This window comes from Atta colombica, unplaced genomic scaffold, assembly GCF_001594045.1.
Source record: "Atta colombica isolate Treedump-2 unplaced genomic scaffold, Acol1.0 scaffold268, whole genome shotgun sequence".
Taxonomy (NCBI): domain Eukaryota; kingdom Metazoa; phylum Arthropoda; class Insecta; order Hymenoptera; family Formicidae; genus Atta; species Atta colombica.
Genome location: NW_017259368.1, coordinates 324,647 through 326,580, shown reverse-complemented (window position 1 = coordinate 326,580; position 1,934 = coordinate 324,647). Strand labels below are relative to the sequence as shown.

Sequence of the window (1,934 nt, the reverse complement as noted above, 5' to 3'; positions counted from 1 at the left end):
ATATAAATAACGTCAAAGAAAACGAAACTGACACAAAAGTATCAGGGTAATTAAATTATCGTGTAGAATTAACATGGAAACAATTACCTCTTTTTTCATAAAAATCGAATAAATGAAATGATATTATATATGATAGTTTTCTCGTTTTCTCGCTAAAGCATACGTTTTCTCGTGAATTAATTAAATAACCGATTAGAGTTCTCTTGTTGAATAACAGACATAAAACAGAACTTAATGTAAATACGAGAGAGCTGCGAGATTCGCCGGGAAAGGGCGTAGTACGCCCAGGAAAATGCCGAGGCCCGGCCGATGCGTTCCCACTTTTTCCACTGCTAGGCGACGCAGTAGAAATCGACGAGTTTGCGCGACAAGAGTACTCTCGCAGCGCGCAGAGGCAGAGCAAACCATGCTGGTACATGCGCAATGGTGTATTGATCCTGCGAATTTCAGATGCACGTACCAGCATCCCAGTGGTCCAGCGGCTGTACACAATGTCATTTCTGTTGAACGTTCTTCCAGCGTTTCGCGAGCGGAACGATCCGCGCGAGTAATGAGAGTAGGACCGAAGTCCGTCCGCGATATCACCGACTAATAAGTACGCGCCGGAAATCAAACGTATCCCAGATTTATCGCAGATTATGATACACAAGAAGGGCACGGGATAAAAGCACCGTATTTAAAGAACGGGTAACGAGGAGTCCCGAGAAGGCCGAAGCGCAAGTATACCACCACGACCGTTTAGATTACGTTCGATACACGAATACATGCCCGACTTCGATACTCACATATAATTGCTCAGTGAGCAAAATCGATAAGCGCTGTGAAAAATATAGACGCAGTAAGCAATTTTTGAAATAATTTTCGTTTCAGAAATAAATATTTTCTTATGAATAATTGTAATGTAAGCGCGACAACAATAGAAAAGGATAATTTAAATTTATATGTTGCGAGAAATGATAGTATTAAAATATTTATAGAAGTGGGAAAGTATAATTTTGTAAAAATATTGCATTTACAAACTTTGGGAATGTATTTATATAACGTTTTGTGCAATGTAAAAATTAATACGATTTATAAATTTCTTAAGCTATGTTATCAATTATTATAATAGGAAAAGAATGATACTACTCGAACACTCCGTGATACGAAATTATTACATTTTAACTCGTCACTAATAAGCTTGAAAAATTTACTTTGCATATTAATATTTCAATAAAGATTTGATATACTAAAGTATTTCTCGTAAAAATTAATACGGACAGACAGCTGTGCTTAATGCAACAGGTTCATAATTCTACAACTAACAACTCAGCAAAGCTCAGTTAAGCTATCGACATAGCATTGTAACTACTAATTTAATTTAATTTAATTTCTTCAGTAGAGAAAATTATGAAAAATAATTATAAATGAATGACAGCTAAATGAAAAAAAATTATAAAAGAATCTAAATTGAAATTTTTTATTTAATGTTTTTCTTACTTTTTAAATAACAAATCATCTTATAGTCAATTTATAATTCTACAAATATGCAGCAAAAACAAAAACACAAAAAAAATAATAGAAAAAGAAAAAAAATTGTACTATTATAATAAATATATTTATAAATGCGGATAATTTTTAAGGTAATAATAAATTTCTGATAATTTTTAAAATAATAATCCGTTCTCGGATATTTCATAAATCTGTACGAAATAAATCGAATAATCACATATGGGTTTATTAATATTTTTGTGCAGGATGCTTTTGACGAATCTAGTTTAATCGCACGTTTGAAGGTAAAATGATATTCTCTTTAATTATCCTGATCCTTTCGGTGGGGATCTGCTATAGTAATCCAGACGCTAAGAGACTTTACGATGATCTGCTGTCGAACTATAATCGGCTGATTCGACCTGTGTCTAATAATACTGATACTGTTGTTGTAAAACTAGGAC

General features: G+C 33.3%; 1 protein-coding gene across 1 annotated transcript in view; it reads left to right on the top strand.

Moving 5' to 3' along the window:
- Positions 1-483: 483 nt before the first annotated feature.
- LOC108689304 (acetylcholine receptor subunit alpha-L1) overlaps positions 484-1,934 on the top strand; it is a 6,087-nt gene continuing 4,636 nt past the window's right edge. The window contains exons 1-2 of the mRNA XM_018196027.1: positions 484-838; positions 1,737-1,934. Of these exons, the coding sequence (XP_018051516.1) occupies positions 1,781-1,934 (154 nt within the window). The 5' untranslated portion in view covers positions 484-838; positions 1,737-1,780. The remainder of the gene's footprint in view (positions 839-1,736) is intronic.